Below are 23,425 nucleotides of genomic sequence, written 5' to 3' on the forward strand. Positions count from 1 at the left end.
TGTAATATATGCTCTCTGTTAATCTTGAGTAAGCCTCTACAGCTGTAGAAAGTTTCATAAAAAGCGTGGGAGCGGTTTAGGCTATGTAAGTCAAATGTAACCCTAACCCTAACCCTAAGCAGCATTTTACGGGTGCCAAGCCTAAAACCGACCAACCAAGACCCTTTCAGACCATTAAGACCCTGACAGGCCATTAAAACCCTGCCGCAGACCATGAAGACCCTGCAGACCCTTTAACTCCGGAGACAGAACCCCCTACAAAACAGTGATTTTGCGGTGCTTAAACTATTTAAAGCATGTGATTGGCCTACAGCTCAACAACTGCCCAGCAGCATGTAAAAAGATACGAAGAATAGATAAATCGCAGGCATAAACTATTTACTCAATTTGATTGGCTTATAATGCTTTTCAAATAAAAACACATAACAAATACATCCAATTTTTCTGGATTAAAACTCTACATTTGCCCAGCAACATGGGAAACATTCCCACCACAAACGCATGCTGGCAAAACGAGGAGATAACACATGACTCTCAACAGTACTGTACACTTATACAGTATTATTATATATATATATATATATATAAAATATAATATAAATCTAGAATTAATTAAGGGCCTTATACTAGCCTAAACTATCAGTGTGTGACGCATCAACAGGTGTTGGCAACTTAGGAAATTGACTTGACACTGTTGTGATGACTGTTGTTGTTGGTAAAGTTAACTCAATTCGCACAATGGCGCTCGAACGCTATTTAAGTCTTTATTGGTATAACGGGACCCTGCCTATGGAGATTTGATCCTGAGACGGTCGCTGTTCAGTTGGTGCTCCAGCGGGTTCTAGATGTGATTCCAGAATAAATTACTTTTCTTATTAGCAGATATCTGACACTGCTTGGTGATTGGACTTGGGTTCCTTGCCGATCTGACCTGAAAGAAAAGACCAGGACACACGATGGTCGCAATTAGGGCTGCAACTAACGATTATTTTAATAATCGATTAATCGGTTGATTATTAACCGATGAATCGGATAAAAAAAGAAACATTTGTAATTGCCGCATCTTTATTCAAAAACTGAACATTACTTCAAATTCACAGTGCAGACTGAAGTGTAAAAACACCAGGTTATTGCTCCCGCAACTATTAACGTCCCGCAACTATTAAAAGTAATATTAAATATTCAATTAAAAAAATAAATTGAATCATCTTAATTTCTCTCAGATCACAGGACATCGTTAATTTTTATTGATATTGATACCATTTTCGAGACTCATGAGGTAATAATTGTATTATCTATTTTATATTGCTAGGAAAACAAGTTTTCGCCAAATCTCAAATTTCTTTTTTTTTGTGTTGCATTTGGACACATCAATCATATTACTGAGCCGACCTGAACACATCACATTTTACACTGTTTGCTACTTTTTTTGAAGCTAACTAGCTCTATATCCTGCCGATTTTAACATTGATTTAAAAACTGGATTACTATTTTTATCTGACGGGACTTTCTACACCGTCCGGTTGTTTGATCACTGCCGCTGCTCTGAATGACTGTTGATGCACGCGGTGCCGGCTCGAGCCCGTCTGCACACCGTCTGCAGCAGCAGCAGCTGACAGAGTTTTCGGTTGGACTAGACGGATACTGAGTTGAAGGAGTTTTTTTTAACCCAAAGACAGTGAAGGTACAACACTTTTATAAAGGCCTACAGTCCAGTGTTAAGATTTGACCAAAATACAAGCCGTGGTCGCTCACACTAAAGCTCGCTGTGGCCGTCCATAAACCATGAATCGTGCTTACTCTCAATATGGATATTGTGCATTACGCATAAAATAAGTGGCCTTAATTGGGTATACAGTGTGATGTTTTTCCTAAATGGGATTACAGCTTACATTTTCTATTATATTTTTATATATTATTATATTTTGGGCTTGAAAAGGTTGGTTACCACTGCTCTTTAGCCATCTGCTGGCTCTGTGCTACTGTTGAGCCATGGTAGTCCAACCAGTCAAGATCTCAGGGTGTTCCTCACAACGGGCCTTTGGGGTTGGCTAAGAGTTTGCATTGTGGGTCTGCGTACAGTTGAGACCAAAAAAGTAACAAAACTTGTTATAAATGTATGTATTACCAGCCAATTGCAGCGGTTATTGACTGGTCCTGGTCCCCAGCTTACCAAACATGTGTTTTTATAAAAGCCGGTTTGGCTTTGTGAAGCTCCTCAAGGGTTGTGTTTGGAAATCAAAGGTTCTTTAAGCTTCTTTATGAGACCATCATTTTAGAAGCTCAAATGCCTCTCAACGCAAATTAAGCCATCTCAACTCTCCCTGATCCCTCCCCCACCCTCATCTCTTCCCGCTCTCCATCATCCACCTTGTGTCTCTGCATCTCATTAATGCATAATGAAAGTAGGAGGGGTCTATGTAGGAGGGGTCTATGAATTTATAATGTTAAAATTATTCAAGGTTTTCTTAGACAATAAGAATGGAATTTATTGTCAGTTATTTGCCGATTGAAAGACAAACACATTGATGGCAGAAGACGGACACATCAACACTCGGAACTGGGGATACAACTAGCAACCTTTCGGTTACTAGACGACTGCTCTACCTCCTGAGCTAAGCCGACCGCAGTATATATAATACACAATTATTTCGTAGCTTCTCTCATATCCGATTAGGTGAAGTGCGCGGTCATGTGGCCCTCTGATGGTGATGATGAAAAATTGTGGCCCTCTTTATCATAAAAGTGGCCCATCCCTGGTTCAAATGATCAGATAAGTGATCCAAACATGAACGACAGTATTGTGGGCTTTGCTCGCAAGATCCTTGTATGGATACCGATACCGCAGCTTTGGCTATCTGCCGATACCGATATCAGTCCTATACTTTGTTTTACTCTTGAACAAATAATAATAAAATATATGGAAGCCCTTTGCTCATGATTGCGCGTGCGTGCGTGTGTGTGTGTCATTACTTATAGTAACCAGAAAACGTCATCTTGATACGTCATTCAAGATAAGCTCACAATATGATGAGGCTTGTACCGTTGTACTTCTTGGAGTCTCAGCTTTCATATGGCAAACCGTTTGTGTAGATAGAATAAAGTTAAAAAGATAGTTTAAGCATTGTTGTTAGCACGTAGCTTCTACCGGGAGTAAACCACATGTAGGAAGCAGCTAGCCTCTAACCATATAAACGGGGCTCCTCACACGCGAACGGCCGATATATAATCATATTTAAAATCAATTAATAATTGTAATTGATTGGACAACCGCAACGTTCGAAAGGGTTAGCCCTTTGGATAGCCAAAAGCTTGGCAATCAAAAGAGTTGTCTTCCACTCTAGCACAAGCCGGAGCGTGTGACTGCGCAATCGCGCTCAGCAACAGCTGCATTTTACATAGGGCTGTTGAACATTTTTCTTCTTAAAGGTTGAAATACTGCCACACTGCTGACATGACTCTTCAACAGGTAGCTCTCATGCGGTAGCTCTCATGTGCATGCGCCTAATTGGCCACTACTGTCACGTGACACAGTTTGCAGATCGGATCATGTTTTTTTTCTCCCCTCCGATATCTGATCCAGCGTACTGGGCTATTATCAGACCGGTACCGATGCCGTGGATCGGATCGGGACATCCCTAGTTTCTGCAATTGCTTTGTTTGTTGATAGTTTTTATATTTGTGGGTCGATGTTGTTTGTACGTCTTGCAGACCTAAGACACACTTTTTAAAACAAAGTTGGCTGGGATGTAGTTTAGGCTTTGAGATGTTTGGCTTGGGTGCAAAAGGAAAGCAGGTCCACATGTTTTCTCCCCACCAGTCGCAAATATGATTATGCAAATTAGTTATTATTCAATCAATCACAACTCCAGGGATCTATAACTTAGAGTGCCCATCAAGAACCTCCCCCTCATGTAAAAAAAAATTAAAAAACGTTATAGGGTACGTTTCAAATCAGCACTGTGGGACCGACCCATGTCATTGAAACCCACTGCCTAGGCTAGGAAGCTTCTCCACTAGCGGCCACCAACAAACAAAACACAAGTTTAGTGGCTGCGTTTGAGGCAGTGCGGTCGTTCTGTTTCTAATTGCAGTAGGAGGGTGTAGGAGGGTTTTATTACTGATTTGTGAGACATAGACAATGTACACCGTTAGGTTGGCCTAACAAATCCAGTGTGAACACCAACTGAACCAAATTAAAATGCAACCAAGTATCACCCTTAGCCCTCAGCGGACTGAGTGTACTGAGCTGTAGGTATGAACACGCCCTAACATAGCCTCCAGAGTTCTGAGTGTGTGTGTGACGCCGTGGTCTTCAAGGGGTCCACCACAGCTGTGGTACTAGGCCCAGCACCACAGATGTGTGTAATCTTTAGGACTTGAGGGGACACAACATTGTTTGCTTTTTTGTATATTTATTTTATTCATTAAATCTTTTAAATAAATTGCAGAACAGTTGGATAAATATCTCTACATAATTGCTATTTGAACATTTTATATTTGGCCACTTTGTGTATTCTTTTCAATCATGGAAAAATATCCCATTATGTTTTCAAACTCAAAATAGTCGTTTGTATAACCGTGATTTCAATATTGACCAAAATAATCGTGATTATGATTGTTTCCAAAATGGAGCAGCCCAACTACAGGGTCAGGGGGAGACCTACCAGGGAACCCCCCCAGCCGGAGCATCACGGGGACCCAGAGACCACAGCCCTACTACAGGGTCAGGGGGAGACCTACCAGGGAACCCCCCCAGCCGGAGCATCACGGGGACCCAGAGACCACAGCCCTACTACAGGGTCAGGGGGAGACCTACCAGGGAACCCCCCCAGCCGGAGCATCACGGGGACCCAGAGACCACAGCCCTACTACAGGGTCAGGGGGAGACCTACCAGGGAACCCCTCCAGCCGGAGCATCACGGGGACCCAGAGACCACAGCCCTACTACAGGGTCAGGGGGAGAGCTACCAGGGAACCCCTCCAGCCGGAGCATCACGGGGACCCAGAGACCACAGCAGCAAGAGAGAGAGAGGGGCGTGGGGGGGAGAGGGAGAAAGGGAATACAAAGAGCACCTCTCTTTGTATTCCCTCTTTCTCGCTCTCGCTTTCCTCTTCCTGATGAAGGAGCGTAAAAGAGAGGGAAGAGAAGTTAGGAGTGAGGAGGAGGGACAGGGAGATACAGTGAATCTTTTGTTTAGCTAAGAGGTACCTACAGGCGGACTACGGACCTCCACCTGTATCCACTATCCCATTTAAGTGAGATATCCCAATCCAATCTAGAAACTAGAAGCTACAAGCTACACCCAGCCCTCCAGAGAGGTTGAATCACCGGTTGCTCTTTGAACTGACAGCAGGTATGGCTCACAGCTATCAAATCCCTCCAAGGTCACACATTGCATGACACAGTGCTCTCAAAGCAGGAAAGCTCCAAGCAGGCTGACACAATAGAATAGATCCGAGTCGCTAGCTGACTTTTCTCTCCGCTGGCCACTAGGCTATGCAAGGCCGTACCCAACGGCACCTCTTGCAAATATTATGAATCTTATTCACACTAGGCTGGTTGGAGCCTCATTTTCATGGAGGTATAATTTGATTGCTCTGGTCAATAAACCAACCAATCCTTTGGAAGCATTCAGTGGTGGCAGATGTTGATTTCAGACGTGAGAGTGTGAATTTATGTGTGTTTTTCTGCACAGTAGGGTGGCAAGACAACGCTGGCCTGGAGATGAGAAAGACGTTGGTTACCATGGCAACCGATGGGATGAAAGCTTGAATAATCAAGAGAGGAAGAAAGAATTCTTTCTGGATCCAAACTGGGAGAGACAGAGAAATAAACAAAGGCGGAGAGCAAGAGAAAGACGATAGAGGTAGTGTGTTTATGTCGCTAGTTGTGTTTACATTGATGTTTCTGGCTTGAGCTGAGCAAGACAGGGAAGAGTATATGAGGGGTTGAAAACGATGTATAGAGACAGAGAGAGAGAGCATATGAGATGGGGAAGAGAGAGAGAGAGGCGAGAACAGTGAGGAGGGAGAGAGAAGCTACTCACAGGGTACCGTCCGGAGGTACAAGTTGTCTCTGATGATCTGCTGGTGGTCGTTGTCCACAGAACCTTTAGAGAACCGCAGGTTGAGGTAGTGGCGCAAATCCTTGTCCACCACCCCCCCTAGAGAGAGACAAAACAACAGTGGATCACAATAGAGCACAACAGTGACCGCCCCCCTTTTTAACAGCTCTGGTTTCTGAAGAGCTGTTCATGCATTTATACCATCCACTTTTCGTAAAAGCCTTATATATAGAGTTTTAAGCCTGGAACGAAGCCAATCGTTCGTCGAGGTAGTCATGACCAGGAAATGTTTGATTCGGGCCAAAAAAAGAATTTGGAAAACGGAACAAAAGGGAAAGGTACCTTTTTGTGAACGAGTGAGGAACTCCTCATCCCATGAACAATTGGAGACTTCTTCACAATGGTTACAACCCCATAGTTTAGTGTGTTTCATGAATCTTATAACCTTTGTCATGATCAAATTGATTATATTGTTAATAGAAGTTGTGTAACATATTATGTGTGTGTGTGTGTGTTAGTGTATATGTGTGTGCATGTTAGTGTTTAATATAGTGTATAGCGTTGTCAACTTGTCATCAACATGGTACGTCCCTTTGCTGTCTGCGGTCACCACGTAATAACGTTACTTTTTTTCAATACATGTGAATTCAGTCTCTGATTCCAGTTACGTATCCATTCAACATTATGTATTCCTTTGCTTTTATACTACCCAGATTAATAAAAAGCACTGCTAGTGCTAAATCATATATTTGTACTTTTATTTTTATCATCTATTCTATATCAACATATTTTTCAACCGTTACAGCTCATTTCCTCAACAGCTCTAACCACAACTCTAACTTTCCATTAATATAAATCATGGTTGCTGTGGTAAGCGATGGAGTTCAGTAGCAGCAGAATGTCTTTGGGAATAGTCTCCGTAGACGGGCTCTGGTAGCAGTAGCAGTCATTCACTTTCGCGGGTGCAGTAAACCTTTCCTGATAATGGTGAGCTCCACCAATCAGAGACGTTGTGTCACACTTCAGGATTTATGGGTAGTGTAGTGATTTTAGTGTTGCACGATACCAAAATTATGACTTAGATACGATTCCTGCCCAAAAATACCTCGATACTTGATACTGAACCGATACCACGGTGAAAACCTAAAGTATCTGGAAAAGAGATGAATAATGGTCCAGCTCGGTCTCACTATGGCTTAACTTTCAGCAGCTGCTTTTTGAGCAAATTACGTTAATAAATTAATTCTACAGATCAGAGAATTGTATTCCGATTGAGGCGTATTAACATATATAATACGCCTCAATCGGAATAGAAGAGGTGGTGTAGTCCGCTATACTCGACATGTATACATTTATTCCGATTGGTTTGGGTGGGTGTGGCTCCTTTTTAACTTAGGTCGATAACATCAGCAGCTGCGGTAGTTCGCAATTGGTCTGTCGGTACTTTTATGCAGACCGAACTAGGCCGCTGTCAAGGGAAGTGGATTTTTTGCCTGATTCACGTCTTTGGTATCACTCCGCAAGTAGTCCGGTAACTCACCAACCCCAGCGTGTCCGGTTGCTAAGCAACGTCAACGTCTTTGGCGGACTATTTCTCTGCTGATCAACACTACGAATGGTATTTGTAAAAAGACACACCGTGTGAAGATATTGTTTCGTTTGGGCAAGGAGCTGTGTAATAAGCGGGATAATGTATAGAACGTCGCCGGTCATTATCGAAAATAATACATTTCAGGGCGAAGCAAGACACCTCCGCTTCGCGTCAGGGTTCCGGTTCGCCCTGCCAGAGCTTATTTTACCGATAATGACCGGCGTTCAGTACAACATTATCCCTTACATATATCATACAAGTCCCGACCAACATAGCGGTTGTGCGTGGTAGACATACGGATGTACGCTTACCACTTTTGTAAATGCCATATATACAGCACATTCGGATTTGCATGATAGGAATATAGATCAGATTCTATTCTATTCCTATCATGCAAATCCGAATATACTTGGTGTGGCAGCATCATTGCAACCAAACATCATCGTTTCTGAAAGCCTCCGTCTACCCTGACCACAATACAACGCGAACCCAGCGTTTTCACATTTATCCACCTATTTTTTCAGTTTTTGAAAAGCATCGTTTTCAGAGTCGGAATTTGTCGTTTTAGTGTGGACGGAAGGGCTAAACGGATAAATATTAATGCGGTTGTAGATTTACCCGGGTTAATGTGGACAGGGTAAGGCAACGAGATGGCGACAGGTTCGGAAGCGCTTGCCTACAGTCCTCGGCTTGTGGATAAAAAGACGGGAGAAGTGAAATACGGGGTTATTGTATATAACGGATTAGGTGTCCATGTAAACGCGGCTATTGGCACTTCTGATCCGATTGGATTTCTAATCTGCATAGATCTATTCCGATTATAAATCTAATCAGATCAGAAATAGAAGACGGGGGCTTTCAAAAACAATGACGTTTGGTTGCCATGACACAACCATGACGATGCCACAAGCCTGCGCTCGAGACCGAGACGCTCATCAAAAAATGGCATATTGTCTCAAACATATTCGTTAGTCCAACGCTGAAAGCGTACTTGCTGTGCTTAAGTGATGGGAAAAAAACGCAAAGACGCCAGTTCAAACCGTACTTGGAGCGGCGTTTCAAAAAAATAAAATTCAGAGACATATTTTTGCTTGTGAGTGAAAATGATTAGCCAGCTGATCAACTGCAACTATCAGCTGATCGCGTGCCTGCAATCTAAACAGAGAGGCGTGGAGGGAGTCGCGTCACCATGACAACAACTGTTTATCAAAATCATTTCAGTGTGGAACGTGGATGCAAAACATCCCGAAAACGATAGTGTGGACGGAGATCGTTTTCATTGCGAATGTGCGTTTTTATATTTACCCGGGTTAGCGTGGACATGGCCTCACTCTCACTGCTCAGTGAACTGCTGCTGCTGTGGCTGAGTGCGAGCTGAGGGCCACGCCCACTGACTAGCCTCTGTGTGGCAGGAGTACGACTTAGAGTTGATGCTGCTTGAGTATGTGCACGTCCTTTCGTTCAAAGTCTTTTTTTCTTTCATATTTTCTCCTTTTTTTAAATTAAAGTATTCTTTTTTTTTTATAAAAGTATCGATACTAAAAGTGGGGGTATACTATCTGCGTGGGGGTATCGTGATACCTTTCTAGTATCGGTATACCGTGCCACACTAAGTGATTTTAATGACATCTCGAATGAACCGTTTTTTTCTAAAAAGCTAGATGTTGCCCCGATTAACGTGCAGCTTCTACAGGAGCAAATACCATTGATTCACAATAACAACGTGTGGTACTTATCATAAGAATGGTTACGACATTAAGGCTTTTAATCAAAATCTCGACGGTGAAAATGAATAGAAGTGTGTGTGGTTCACACACACACACACACACACACACACACACACACACACACACACACACACACACACATTTTAACAATTTATTTATGTCCACAAAAAAGACAATTAATACAGGGAAAAAAATAGTTGAAGTGCAGCAAAGGACATTGACAAAATCATGTTTGAGTGGCATGCGATTTCATAATACAAGCATCCCTGCTCAAGGTGATATGTAGCAGGGCCTCGCCACATATGGTGGCTGCCGGTAATGGCAGAGAGCACAGTGCTTGGCCAGCTGTTTAGCCCCCTTTTGGGCATCCCAAGATGTTGCAGTCCTCTAACAACTAACCTGTGGACATGTCCCAGCTACCGAATATGAACACAAATAGCCTTTACCCATAACCCAACTCTGAGATTGTATTAAGGAGCGGTTGGAATTTAATGACCTTGGTCATAAAGGCTTCCTCTAGGTTGGGGTCAAAGGTGCAGGCGACCTCAAGAACAAAAACCTCTTTAGACTCCTCATCAACATCATAGTGTCTGATGTATTTGCAGACAGATGTGTTAAAGTGTCCAGGTTGCTGCAGAGGTTGAACATGGAGGGATTGACACAGGAATCTTTGTACATTTTCACTGGGGATGGAAAGTGTTTTTTATATGTCCTTTACTATAAGAGTCACTATTCTGTCATGATTTGCTACATACATTCCTTTGTAGGCATGGCAGCCCTTCAGGATGAAGGCCGGTGTTTGGGCAGACTGTTCTGTGATGTGATGCACAGTGAGGAGCCAGAGTAGGAGGGAACCAGATAGAAAGGTTGAGTCTGGTGGAAAGGACTTTTAGTATCTTAAACTGTAACTGTAGCAATGTCCTCATTGAGCGCACTGTTCCTAAGCAAGGAGTGAGAGATGGAATGATCGGCGGTGGGAAGACATGCAAGTTTTCTCTGGAGTTTTAGTCCAGTCCACCACAGTGAGAATCGCCTGGCTCCTGTAGCTGTTCACAGGTGACTGTGCCCACCATGTGTGGCTTTAGCCTTGACAAGGGCTCGGGGGTCAGTTATAAGGTCCTCTGACACGCACACACACACACACACTGTTAACGGCCCTACTCAAGGTTGCTTTAACCAATGCGACTGGGGTGTACCTATATAGATATATCCTGCCCAGACCCGCAGACCAGACCAGACCAAGATCAGGCTCGAAGGGGCAGGATGGAATAGATAGGTTAGGGTCACTAAACCCAGTACCAGCCCGACGGTAATGGGTTCACCCTCCCAGTAGGTGTCCCACAGCAGTATGTGTCCAAGCGGATCCTTGATGACATCTGAATGCAAAACACGATGGACCAGACAACGTGCTCAACGAGGAGAGGGTAACCATGACCCCCTCGTAGTGATGATGAGCAGTGCGTGGTGTGGAGGAGGGACCTCGGCCCACATACCCCAATGAGATGACGGTGGGGGGGAGGGACCTCGGCCCACATACCCCAATGAGATGACGGTGGGGGGGAGGGACCTCGGCCCACATACCCCAATGAGATGACGGTGGGGGGGGAGGGGCAACATACTAGCTTCTAGAAACCACAGATATTTCCAGCAATTAACCAAAGCTCCGGATACCAGATAAAGCCTGTTAGCAGATCGATGCTTAACGCACACCATGCACACAAAGAGGCTGGAGGAGGGGATGAAGGCTAATGGAGGAGTCAGCGGTGGGATCCACCGGGTGCTGAAGGAACAACCGTCTCTATGCTGGCACCATTTTAGCTTTCTGAGGCGAAAGCAGAGTGGAGAGGAGAGGAGGCGCAGGAAAAAAACACAAGGCAAGCCTGAAAAACGGCCAGCTTAACAGCATTCTGCCTGCCGAGAAAACAAACAACCCCGGTGAAGAACGATGGCGACCACACAGCCAACGTGAGAATTACACAAACACACACACACACACACACACTAACGACCATCGGCTCAGACAACATAAATGGAGGCATTTGGAAAAGCTAATCAAGCTTATGCCGTCCCCAACACACACACACACACACACACACACACACACACACAGAAACACACACACACACACACACACAAACACACGGGCGATGTAGAGGAATACGAAAAGAGAGTGGGCAAGAGAGGCATGGAGACAAAGACGGAGAGGGAGAGAGAGAACACAGCACAGGCCAGGCACCTCAGCAGTCGCTGGCCCAGATGTCCCTCCACAGGTCTACATTAAGCCTCCCAGACGTCCTCTAGCCCGAGAGCCCCGCGCCGTGCGTCCTCCGCCGATCAGCTCCATCCACCATGCCCCTGGACGCTGCCGGCAGCCCCCCGTCCACACCCAAACACAAACAGCAGCGCTTTAATCCAAAGAAACAAAAGATTATCCGGAAAGCAGATAAATCAGGAGAAACACAGAGATGGAGAGAGACGACGACCCTCGATAGATGAGAGGGGGGGGAAGCGCCGACGAGATGTGCCAATGGGAAGCTGGCTCCAGCTGATTGGCCAGGGAGCGTCGCTAAGGGGACAGTGTCCTCTGCTGGCTGGTTGTGAAACTGTGCCTTATTGTCATACATCTTTAATCTTATTTGTGTTTCCTCCTCCTCTTCTATACTGAAGTTGGGAAGTGAATAAGAATGTAACAAATAGGGGAGAGAGAGTGATTGAACTTGACTTATTTTTTGTATCTTTTTATGTACTCGGGCAAAGTAGTGTACATTTTACATTAAATGATTGTAATTATTTGTCTTATTGGAGAATATGCTCACACCATAAAATGATTGTTCTAATCTCTTAGCGGAGGTGCTCTGTCATTCGTCAGAGGTGAGGAGTACCAAACCCTAACCCTTTGGGTCAAGTTTAGGTTGCAACACCATTACCCTTTATAGACAGGGAAGCCCACGTTGAGAATTTATTATTTTCAAATGTTTAAACCACGCAAAAGTCACATCAAACTATGGCTCATTGAACCGCCTTTATAGAAAAATCGATAAAATAATGGACTGGTGGACGATGGATCTAGCGCTGCTAAGGTTAGTTGACTTAGTCTAAGTCGGGGTCGGCAACCCGAGGCACGGGGCAGCATAATCATTGGCACACTTAAAAAAAGTATTTTTTTATTTTATTCTTAAAAAATTTCGCAGCACACTGCGGCAGCATAATCATTACTACCGTTTTCCCGATGCATCGCCTTCACATGGTTTTGCAAAGCTGTACATGTCTTAAAGATATTGATGTGGATGGTTCCAACATTCTCATATATTCCCATTTTTTACATTTCTCACAGTGCAAATATGTTTTTGAATGAGTTTCTGAAAATGGTGTTTTAAGATGGGACATATGTAATTATAATTTGTAAGCCCATGTTGCAAATATAACAACTAAAAAAACATTTAAAATGTTGATGCATGAATGTGGACTATATAAAAATAGTACAATTCCAGGTCTTCTGGAAATGTTTTTGGTCACTGTGTCATAATGCAGCTTAATTTTTAATATATTGTAGCTTAAGGCACACTCATTAACGAGAAAATGTCAAACTGGCACTGCATGTTGAAAAGGTTGCTGACCCCTGGTCTACGTAATCGACCATGAAATAGGTCAACTGCAATTTTTTTAGTCGATGAGTCGATTTACTATTGAGCGCCTATTTCTTTTTGTTCTCCCGTCTCAAAGGGCTCACTGTAATTCACCTCCACAGTCTCTGCGCTGTGCGCGCCCTGCTGGTTGATCTGCTCTCCTCTTTCTTCACCTTCCCCCCGCCTTCACTGCTCTGATGGGAAAGATGGCTGAGGCAGGTGAGTCCTCCGATATCTCATTTGTCAGTTTGCTGTGTCTGCCTGGCAGAGAATGGACTCCCTGCCAACCCTACAATCCCTTTCTCCTCCATGTCATGGTTCAATCTGGACTTCAGAGAGTCATAGCCAAAGTTCCTTTCCCCCAATTCCTTCTCGACCATGGCCGAGATAACCCCCACTACGAGTCTTTACTTGTAAAGACCAGTACCGAAGTACCAGAGGCATCAGACGCAGAGACGTCAGAGGCGCACATAGCTTTTGGCCGTGATATTAGATACATACCTATATATATATTATTATTATTATTAATATAATTATTATAATTAATTATATGATATTAAATTATATAGATATAGAGCTCCGGGAGTGCAATCCCAATCCCTTCTCCTCCATGCTGTGGTTCAGTCTGACAGCTCATTGGTCAATGGCCAGCAGCTCATTGGTCAATAGCCAGCAGCTCATTGGTCAATGGGCAGCAGCTCATCTGCATTTAAAGCTACAGACACCAGAAACAGCGCATTATGAAAGGGACTGAAACAGAGGGGAATAGCGGTAGGCAAGATCTTTTTCGCCTACCGCTTCAAAACATGTTTTCTGGAACTCATACACTATCTTTACTTGTTGGAAAAACATAATATGTCACCTTTAATAAAATGGTGCGCTAGTCTGTACTGTTTATTACAATGACAAAGTCTTTGGATGTTAAACAGGCTACTTAGACTATGGCAGAAATGTTTTAAACCCCGCCACGCACGCAAGTGTAAACGAGAGCAGCATAGCTGCATGCCTGCCTGCTTTCAGCCCGATTCATTATCAGGCACATTTAAGATACTTGTATTGCTTATGGCTCGGTGACGTTTTGGCCCTTCAGTTGAGCTCAAAATAAAATGGACACAATGAAATAACAAACACTTGATCTTCTATTAATTAGTTGTTTAGAGTAGTCGACTAATCGAAAAATGAGTCGAAAGATTAGTGGCACTAGATGGGCCTCGTGGACAGCGGTCCTAAGTTTCCCGAGCCGACAGCAGGCTCCGGTTCCCTCGGGGACAGAGAAGGAGAACCCCCCACTGATCCTCCAGGACGCTCCCCTCAGCAGCAGCAGACGGAGCTCCAACTGCTTCTCCAATCCTTCACTGTCCCATCCGGCACTAAGGCTAAAAGATTAGCTCCAGTAGCTTATCCACATATAATGTCAGTGAACAGATCCCTTCTATATTCCTGATTGGAAGAAGTGAAATGGAGAAAAGTGGCTGGTTTTGATTCAATTAAATGAGGGTCGTCACACGGCTGCTGGCTACAAGATATCTTCCCTGCAGCATTCTGATGCCTGGCAGGAGAGAATCAGTCACGGTCGACCAATCAGCTTCTTCCATAGGGCCGAGTGGCCCTGAAAGGTGTTCAGGGGGAGGACCCTGCTGGCAGGCTCCTCCCCCTGAAAGGTGTTCAGGAGGAGGAACCTGCTGGCAGGCTCCTCCCCCTGAAAGGTGTTCAGGAGGAGGAACCTGCTGGCAGGCTCCTCCCCCTGAAAGGTGTTCAGGAGGAGGAACCTGCTGGCAGGCGTCCGGTCTGCGCTTGCTTCTCCTACCAACCAAACCCAACTGACCATCTCTTACATGTGAGCTGTGAACGTCAGTAACACAACATGGAGCAAGAACAACAACATCAATGATAAGGAGAAGATATGGAGGTTTTTATACATCATTTGAAAAAGCATAAATATGAAAGATTGAATGGAAATGTTTATCCTTCCCACAGTAGTCCTGACCTCTTACTATCAACACATTGGAAGCATCCACTTGGATTGCCTTTGAACGAGGACACGAAAGAGGAAGAGGTGTGACCCACATCGTTTCTGATGACTACAGACAGATATCCAGGTCTGAGGGAGGAGACTGAGGGGTGGGATGGGGGGTCTCCCTCAATGGGGGTGGGCCGATCAACACAGGGCCTGTCCAATGGTGGAGGCTGCTGAGGAGTGCATATTGGTCTTTACATTAATAATGTCTACATTTACCCAACACATGTAGAGAAATATACACCAGCGTGCACAAACACACACACTCCTTATAAATAGTAATGGAATTATAGGACTTAATGCAAGCCTATGAAATATGGCCTCCAATATTAAACACAGCATGTCGCCATGGTAATCCATCACAGAGGCATTGGTGCAGGTATACAGAGGATGCAGCCTTGGGATTCTGACCAGTGTTGACTTGGGAAAATGATGACTCTTTTGTGGCCCAAACACACTTTCATGTGGCACTCCCAGTCGGCAGGGCAACAGAATAATTAGCCGGTCACCTTCAATTAAACAAGAGAAAGAGGCTTTTATGAACTGATGTTTCGTGGTGCGCGTTAAATCACTACGGGAGGTGGATGCAAATCTCATATAAAACAACTTTCTTATTTCCTTTTTGAAAGAGTTGGTGCTAATACAGTAATTATAAAATGGATAGTTCCGGTTCTTGACTCGAGTTTGCGCCATGCCTAATAACTCCCCATGGCTATAATCACTGTAAACAACTGCCTCGCTTTGCTTATTGCTTAAATAAAACACTCAAAACCACTCATGCTGGTTCTCAACAAATCGAAAATGGATGCACGTACACTTGTGTTCGCACCCTGGCATTGATGGACGCAAGGGTAACGGCTAAAAACTGACACGGAAAGCAGCCAGTGGCAAATAAGATATCCCTGCTGGGGCAACAAGGCAGGGAGGAGCCCACTGACCTAGTTCACATCCCAGAACCAGATATATCGGGTTGGGGGCTGGATGGGGTTAGAGTTGGTCCATGCAGCCCAGGGCAAAAGCTGCTCCAACCCGATACATATCAGTAAACGCTTCATCTAATGTTGCAATGAATTTTAAACACCAACAGCAAAGGCAGACGCCGGCCTGGACACCTTCAAGTTTCTAGTCTGCAGGCAGCGAGAGAAAAGATGTCGGCCTCTCTGTCTCTTCTCCCAGAGCTCCAGATGCTCTCGGCTCCTCAGACCATCAACACCAGGAAGGCCCATATCTCTGGTTCACAATCATTTGGGCCCCTGAACCCCAATTTTTATTTGTATCCCTACAGTGTTTTAACCCATCGAGCTTACAAATGATAAGTCTGTTTGAATATACATACCCTTTAACTTTAAGACCTTAAAACCTTTTCTTTATGTATAATTGGTATGTATATAAATCCATTATGGCATCATCATATGAGGCGACCCAAGTGGTGTCCCAACCCAAGGTTGGGAACACGCCCACCTCCCTGGTCCAGACTCCATGGGCAGGTGAACGATGGCGGATCTGCCTATAGATGGCCGCTAGGTTCTCCTGTTGGTCGCCATGAGCCATTAGCATCCATAATGGCTCAATTTGCAACCGCTCAAAATGGATGACTCAAGGCATTTGCTTAGGCACCTTCTCAGATTTCATGAACCTTAAATTAGAATGTTTATTGAAGTAGGCCATTTTTAGTCCTTTTAATGCACTTCACTGTTATTTATGGATGTTTTTTTTGTTGTTCTTGTTGTCTGAGATGTTTCTAGTGTTGTTTGTGATTGTCAATAATTTTATCAGCTACAAATCTTTCCCCTGAAACTGGCTGATTGTTGGAATCCCTCATTAGAATTCTGTAAATTCTTGGCAGTTATGACATTACAACATTTCCCTGCCAAAGTAGAAGCCACGCCTTCTGCTGAATCTAATCATCTATAGAGCAGAACAGTGTGGTTACGGAAGTAAAAATCCCATTCATTTTGCCATAATGTCGTATCCATCAAAAGCATACATACCACCCACCGATATATTGTGAATCGATGGTATATGCTCCTGCAGAAGCCACAAGTTAAACGGGCAACATCTAGTTTTTTGAAAAACATGTTTTATTCGCGATGTCTTTGAAAAAAACTAAACTACCCATGATCCCTAAGTGTAACACAACATCTTTGATTGGTGGAGCTCACTGTTAGCACGGAAACGTTTACCATCACCCACAGATTCAAGTGGTCGATGACTGCTGAACTGAACTCGTTCGCTTACCGCAGCAACCACGATGTCCCTTAGATTAATGGAAAGTTAGAGTGTTGTTGTGAGAGCTGGAGAGGAAATGAACTCTACATGTTGAAAAATATGTTCATGTAGAATATATGATAAAAATAAAAGAAAAAATATATGATATAACACTAGCAGTGCTTTTTTCTCATTTTGGTAGCATAAAAGCAGAATATATAATGTTGAATGAATACGTAACTGGTATACGAGACTGAATTCACATGTATTAAAAACTACTAATGTAACTACGCAGTGATTGCAGTCAACGTACTATGTCGATGACAATGCTGTACACTGTATGAAGCACCAGAGCTGTTCAAATGGGAGACGGTTAGCGTTACGCTCTATAGATGAAGTCGGCTAGTCTTCTTCTCCGTTGGGAGAAGCCAGTAGCAATCCTTTCTACCGAGAGATATGTTGCACGCAGCTCCACAATGAAATATAATTTTAACAATTTGCAATACGGCAGTAAAAGTAGTACATTTAAGGAACAATATATAAATCGCGGAAGAACGTTGTCGCCTTGGACGTATACAATCTTTTAAAAACAAAATGCCTAAATAAAGTCAATCTCTGGGAAACAAACTGCATTTGTTGGTGGATTTTTCAAAGTATCACATTGTAGTAAGCTAGATTGACAGGTCTCTGTAGTGTTACAGTGTCCCTAGTTCCCCTTACAGTTAGGGCTAAGGGAATATGAAGTAATTTGTCATGCAGCCAAATGTAACATACTGTCATTGTGAGTACAACTATGGAAACTATGGGTTGGAAAATTGTTGGAAACAATTTGGTTAGTAGACACAACTAAAACAACAACATGTTTAACATAGGTCTAGTCGTTTTTAGATATTTCGATTATTGAATTAATGATGATGACCTTTTCACTCATTCATTTACGAATCATTTAAATAAGAAAAATGTATTTTCAATAAATGAAATTGACATTATTATGAAGTGCTAAAAGGCAGCAAACAGAGACAGGTTTGGGGTATCTGGCTAATGAATGTCTTTTACACAATAACAGTCCATAGCCCTGAGCCTCCCACTATGTCATTTAGTAAGAGCCATTTGTTCTGTTTGGCTCCAAGTGGCTGGATGGATCTCAATAAAAGGCCCAGACTTAGGGTGCAGATATCAATGTTATATTATAAATCTGGGGTTAGAACCCCAAGCTTTCAGGTGGGAGCCAGACACCCCAGCCACTAGAAATGCATGCCCCTCACATAATTATATATTATGACTCTTATCACACTACATATTTAGATTGATAGGTATTGTGGCGTCATAGATGAAATATTAAAAGAAAAGATCACAGATATTAAGGTAATGTTCTCTTTCCAGCCAAGAATAAACACATACTTCTCATCTGCACTATTTTGTAGTCACACACACACACACACACACACACACACACACGTATGTGTGTGTAACAGTGTTAACCATGCATTGCATTTGTTGTCTCTGTTCCACACTGAGCGACGGCCATACCTATTTGTAACGGTCAGGAAGGTGATGTTGACAGGTGCTCGGTAGCCTAGTTCTTATTGTCCCCTGATACAAAGCATCTTTGAATAATAAGTCTGCTTTAAAGGCTATTTTTAGCCACAATCTGTCCAATTTATAATGGCCTGGTGACGGGAGGATTATTTTAGGCAATGGCAGTTAGGATTTACTTTCATTGGACAGGCGCCTTTTACAGAAATATCCATGATAGGCTGATGGAGAAACTCAAGTTAGACTTCAGATTAACTCTCAATTCTGATGGCATATGAACTATGCCACTATCTGTGTTAGCTTTCTTGTGCTTCATTTTTTGATTCAACAAATCATGTTGCTGGAGGTGAGAATCAGTAAACGTGTAATTGACCTGTCGCTAAGCTCCGCCATTAGAAAGCAGATGAGCCAATGACATTCCAGCCTCAATTATACTCAGACATCAGCTCGGACAACTCCGTTGTAAACAACAGGGAGGAGGCATAATATAACAATTGAATGGTGGATTTATGTTGTTTGTGTAAAAGAAAATAAACATGGTCAAACGATGTGCGTGGGGTACGTAAAACACGGACAGTCGGTATCCCAATAGGCTGCAGAATGGGCTACATTTCATTCCTTTTCCCAAGCCACAACGCGACAAGAAAAAGTGTGTAATGTGGATCAGGCTGTGTGGCAGGCCAGAATACCAACTGGATTAAAGCTTGTCACCTTCTGTATGTCTATTTAAGTTTTGAATATACCCCTACATAGCCTTATGTAAAACTTATCCAAAACCTGCTTTGAAATACTGTCAGCTGACATTTTTCCATGTTTTTGTTTTCTAGTCTGGTTTGTTTTTCCAAGTTCGTCATGGTAACGACGGGGGGCGGGACTTAGCGACAGGTCAATTGGCTAACAGCGAACCAACAAACCCGCACAGCACTAGAACGGGACGATAGACCTTCGGATGGCCGGTGTGTGGGGATCGCTCGCCAACAATGTCTAAGAGCCTGAAGAAGAAGAACCACTGGACCAACAAAGTCCACGAAGCGGTGGTGACGAGGAGGGGACCTGGGGTTGAGCTGAAGGGACTGTTGGTAGTCCCCGGTGTCCCCTACAGCGTCTCCCTCGGCCCCCAGCCTGACAAACAACACATGGTCCTTCATGTCGAGGACTTAGAGCTCCAGTTCATTAATTAGTCACTACAGGAGAATCTCCTTTAATGGTAAATGGAATGCATGTATACAGAGCTTTTCTAAACAGCGGCCACTCAAAGCGCTTTACAATATTGCCTAACATCCATCCATTCATGCACACATTCACACACCGACGGCGGAGTAAACTAACCAGGGCGACAGCCAGCTCGTCAGGAGCAGTTAGGGTCAGGTGCCTTGCTCAGGGACACCTCGACACTCCTTAAGGCCACATGCCGGCCTTAAGGGTTGATAGGAACCCTGTTTCTATAAGTCCTATAAGTCCTCCGCTCATTGAAACTGAACTGAAGGGAGCTGTCCTACAGCGGCAGAATGCAGAGGGACCTGAAGGCCTTTTGAAGGAGGTCAGGGGCGCTGCAGGACCTGACTGAGGAAGGCATACACTAGAATGCAGACACAACGAAACCAGTTTCTTTCGACTGGGAGACCAACAGCGTACCACTACTAGACCAGCGGTCTCCTTCCTGTCTCCCCAGCCACTGCCCGAGAAGCATCCAAGCGTTTGCTCTGAAGTCCAGCTCGAGCATACACAAGTATATGTTGTCCCTTCCAGCTGGGTGTATGGGACAACACACATCCAGCTGTATGTTGTCCTCATAAACAACCTACATACGTGTCAAATTCACTTTAGTATTAAAGAGCACATAACCAGCCTGCTATGCATATATATGCAGAGAAATGGAGTCAGAGACAGAGAGAGAGAGAGAGAGAGAGAGACAACAGAGAGGGGTGAGAGAGGGGTGTGTGTGTTCAGGCTACCTGTAGGTTCACATCTAAACCATGTAGGCCCGTTATAGCTCTCAAAAATCAGAACCAAAACACAAAACACATCATCTCTTCTGATAAACAAACGACCTGAAAATTGATCCATTCATGTCAGCAGCTGTTCTATATGACCCCCCCCCCCCCCCCCCCACGACACACACAGACACACACACACACACACAAACACACACACACACACAGACGACTGGCATTACGACCCCGCGGGCCTGCGCTCAACAACACACATTGGAATTCAGCCTTCATAGATGTCATCGCAGTTAAAATCACGCGCGCAAAAAAATTCACACCACTGAATACGCACACGCACACGCACACGCACACACACACACACAAACACACACACACACACACACACGATCCATAGCTCACCTTGCTTCACGCATTTCAAACGGACCGGGTCCTTGCAGTGCTTGATGACGGCCAGCACGTCCCGGGTGGTGAGCCCCGCCACGGGCATGTCGTTGACTTCCAGCAGCAGCTCATCCTGGGCCAGTTTCCCGTTCTGCACCGACGCCTTGCTCCCCGGTTTCACCTCTCCGAAGTGGGGGAACTGCCCGTTCTCCGCGCCCCCCTTCAGCTCGAACCCCAGCTCCCCTTCTCGGCTCCTCGTCACCACCGCTTCGTGGACTTTGTTGGTCCAGTGGTTCTTCTTCTTCAGGCTCTTAGACATTGTTGGCGAGCGATCACCACACACCGGCCATCCGAAGGTCTATCGTCTCATTCCGCCTTTGCGACACACGGGTCGTGGAGGAGACGAGGAGCTCAGAGCGACGGCGGCCCCATCACCGCGGAACGACGCGGGTTCTACTGTTTCTACTGGTTCTACTGGAGGACAACGACGCTGTCACACAGACGGAGAGACATAGACCAGCGAATGACCCGGATGTGAAGTCTGGAGAAATGGGAGCGATGAATGGTTGGGATTCTGAGAGGAGGAGAGGAGGAGGAGGAGGAGGAGGAGGAAGAAGAGGACGAGATGGTCACTCCCACTCCGAATCGAAGCGCGCGACTCTGATCCGACTGGTCACACGGACGTGCGCGTGCATGTTTTGTGCGTGCTTTACCCTTTCCTATTCCACGGACGGATAACGGCATTAGGGTGGGGGGAGATTTGGAGAAACCAGCCAAAGTAACCCAGCTACTAAAGCTAGGCTACTTAAGTATCCAACCGAAGAAATACTCCCGTCCCTCCAGAGCCGTTAGACCAGGTGACTAGCTCGATAGCTTTAGCAAGAAGTCCGAGAGCCTCATGGAAGACTCCGCTCATGCGCAATGGCAGAGTGTGCGCAGGTAGCTGGCTGGGTAGAAAGGGAGACATACTGGTAAACCAGCCAATTATTTAATTCGGGCCGAATGAATTGATAAAACGGGATTATTACCTGCGACAGCCACAGATACCAGATAAAAAAAATAAACTAAAGTTTTTAATCGCTATCGGGCAGGACAATAAGACCCATGAGGAATGCAAAATAATACGACTATAACACTTAATACTACTATAACAAAAATATAGAGAATGAAACTGAAAGGGTGCGCCTACTCAGATCTAAACCTAAATGGTGAAACTAAGCCTACTCAAGGTGTGTTCCAGATGCCTTGGACACTAGTGATGGATTTCATGATTCGTTTCCTTGATTCAGTTCGCGTCAGTCAGGAATCATTCAGAATCGCTCTTTCGTTCGTTCGTTCGTTCAGTCGCGTTTCCAGTAGCGGTGAATCGAATCATGGAATGCCCGGTTCTCAGCTGAGTCAGTAGCTGCGTTTCCATCCCCCTGCTTTTATGCAAATTTTGAAGTATCGAATCAGTAAACGGTGATGGAAACACCAAAATTCGCATAAAAATCCTCTAATTCACAAAAAAAGTTTTTCTGCTCGCTTGAGGTGGTTTTTGACTTATGTGAAAGAGAGTAAATGTATAAAATGGGAGATGGAAACACTCTTTTCGAAACAGCTGTGACGTAGCGAACATTGAACACACAGGACTGACAACGTCTTTACGATTTCCGCATAACGACCGGCCATAGCAACCCTGCCGACATCAACTTGTAGAGTCAATATACAGTGGGGCAAAAAAGTATTTAGTCAGCCACCAATTGTGCAAGTTCTCCCACTTTAAAAGACGAGAGAGGCCTGTAATTTTCATCATAGGTAAACCTCAGCTATGAGAGACAAAATGAAAAAAAAAATCCAGAAAATCACATTGTCTGATTTTTTAAGAATTTATTTGCAAATTGTGGTGGAAAATAAGTGCTTTGGGGCTTTTTTTTTTGCCAAGGGACCAGGACGTGTGATCCGTATGACGGAAAGAATGAATGGGGCCATGTATCGTGAAATTTTGAGTGAAAACCTCCTTCCGTCAGCAAGGGCACTGAAGATGAAACGTGGCTGGGTCTTTCAGCATGACAATGACCCCAAACACACCGCCCGGGCAACGAATGAGTGGCTTCTTAAGAAGCATTTCAAGGTCCTGGAGTGGCCTAGCCAGTCTCCAGATCTCAACCCCATAGAAAATCTTTGGAGGGAGTTGAAAGTCCGTGTGGCCCAAAAACATCACTGCTCTAGAAGAGATCTGCATGGAGGAATGGGCCAAAATACCAGCAGCAGTGTGTGAAAACCTTGTAAAGACTTACAGAAAACGTTTGACCTCTGTCATTGCAAACAAAGGGCATG

At 44.4% G+C, this 23,425-nt stretch overlaps 1 protein-coding gene across 3 annotated transcripts in view; it reads right to left on the minus strand.

The window, feature by feature from the left end:
- The window catches only part of magi2b (membrane associated guanylate kinase, WW and PDZ domain containing 2b), a 131,160-nt gene extending 109,516 nt beyond the window's left edge, over window positions 1–21,644 (minus strand). For all 3 annotated transcript variants that reach the window (XM_079743397.1, XM_079743396.1, XM_079743398.1), the window contains exons 1-2: window positions 21,125–21,644; window positions 6,051–6,167 (exon numbers count right to left, since the gene is read on the minus strand). In XM_079743397.1, the coding sequence (XP_079599523.1) occupies window positions 6,051–6,167; window positions 21,125–21,425 (418 nt within the window). In that variant the 5' untranslated portion in view covers window positions 21,426–21,644. The remainder of the gene's footprint in view (window positions 1–6,050; window positions 6,168–21,124) is intronic.
- Window positions 21,645–23,425: the final 1,781 nt, after the last annotated feature.

Source organism: Pollachius pollachius, assembly GCF_949987615.1.
Source record: "Pollachius pollachius genome assembly, chromosome: 9".
NCBI lineage: Eukaryota > Metazoa > Chordata > Actinopteri > Gadiformes > Gadidae > Pollachius > Pollachius pollachius.